This window comes from Camelus dromedarius, chromosome 2 (assembly GCF_036321535.1).
Source record: "Camelus dromedarius isolate mCamDro1 chromosome 2, mCamDro1.pat, whole genome shotgun sequence".
NCBI classification, from domain to species: domain Eukaryota; kingdom Metazoa; phylum Chordata; class Mammalia; order Artiodactyla; family Camelidae; genus Camelus; species Camelus dromedarius.
Window position 1 is genome coordinate 110,188,665 of NC_087437.1, and position 1,626 is coordinate 110,190,290.

Here is a 1,626-nt window from a genome sequence, read left to right on the forward strand (position 1 = left end):
ACGGCTCCATCCCCCATGCAGATAACATTGCCGAACATACAATTGATTCTGAAAGTTTGATGTATGAAAGAATTTAATAACTGACCAAATAAATGCAATCAAGGATTATATAAAAATAATTCTAACTTTCTTATTCTGAAGTGATGTTAGAATTGTCAAAAGTTCCAAGAATATATAGCATATACTCTTATACCATTTAATCAATTATTTCTATGTTAGCATCTTCCAAGACCAAGAATAAATTAAGAAATTAGCCTGGTACAATATTCTTAAGTAATCTATACACATTATTTGAATTCCGTATTTTTCCACGAATTTCCGTTTTTCTATTCCAGTATCCAATGCAAGATCCCACATGGCTTTTGGTTGTCATACCTTTAGCCTCCATCAATTAGTGACAGTTTGTCAGTCTTTAACTTTTATGGCATTAACAATTTCAAAGAGTTAAAAGTTTTGTAGTATGTTCCTCTATTTTGTCATGTCTGTTTTCTCATAACAATGTTGAGGTTATGCATTTTGTGCAAAGTGCCAAAAGAGACGTATCTATTTACAGTGTTGTAACAGTGGGTAGACAATGTCAGTAAATCTTTGACAGTCTCTGAAATAGATTAAGTTCAACTTACTAATAGGATAAATCCTTCTACTTCTGTTATAATCATAGTTCATGGATTTAAACTACAGGGACTGTATCATGGTTTTTGTTCATTTACAACATCATATATATATATGTATATATATATATATATACACACACATATATATATATACACAGTATAAATGGAAGTGAATAATACTGCTCCACAAAATTAATAAAATAAACTAATCACTCAAGTATTTACAACTGAACCCTGCCATGTCATCTCTGTCTTCCACATATCTTCTACCATGTCTTCTCCATAAATTTCCACTGTCCTTTTCTACTTTGAAGCCACACTTTTATTCCCAAGGCTGCATATATGCAGATAGAAGGAGGAGATTATTGAATGAAACTAAGATTTTCAACAAGAAAACTCTACATGAGTTATATGGTCACATGGCAGCTAGAATATAGTTTAAATTTGGAATCTAGAATAAACAAGCCACCAAATTAGGAGAAGACTCTCTCATTAAAGGCACATGATCTCATGATAGGCATCGTGACACACAACAGAGTTGTCTTGGCTTGGATATATTGGTTTTGAAGAATTCCTGAGATGGTCTTCATGCTAATGAGTTTAAAATATGAGTCCAACAGTAATTTAGGTTTGCCCCCACATAACACTCCGTTGGTATATAGGGCCCTGTGCAGACTATAAATTTAAGACTCTAGAAACTGACTCTGCCCTTTGACTGAGCCTTCTTCTCACATCATGAGCTTCTACAACAACTACTGTGGTGGCCTGGGCTATGGCTATGGTGGCCTGGGATGTGACTATGGATGTGGCTACGGTGGCTATGGCTATGCATGCTACCGCCCATGCTGCTATGGAAGATACTGGTCTTCTGGCTTCTACTGAGAAATTCTAGATGCTTATCTGTTCAGGATGTTCTCTGATGAGGCACCATGTGTACCTCGTTCACTAATTGTAATAAGGATGTCCTTGTCTGTTCAGTAATGACTACTGAAGCTTAGAGTACCATGCAACA

The 1,626-nt window shown here is 35.4% G+C and overlaps 1 protein-coding gene across 1 annotated transcript; it reads left to right on the forward strand.

The window, feature by feature from the left end:
• Positions 1 to 1,294: 1,294 nt before the first annotated feature.
• On the forward strand, positions 1,295 to 1,626 carry LOC116155306 (keratin-associated protein 20-2-like). The gene has a single exon (XM_031459649.2). The coding sequence runs from the start codon at positions 1,350 to 1,352 to the stop codon at positions 1,494 to 1,496; it is 147 nt and encodes a 48-aa protein (XP_031315509.1). The 5' UTR covers positions 1,295 to 1,349; the 3' UTR covers positions 1,497 to 1,626.

Bases quoted from the DNA above. Each gene is read 5' to 3' on its own strand.
- LOC116155306 (XM_031459649.2), top strand. From the start codon at position 1,350: ATGAGCTTCTACAACAACTACTGTGGTGGCCTGGGCTATGGCTATGGT.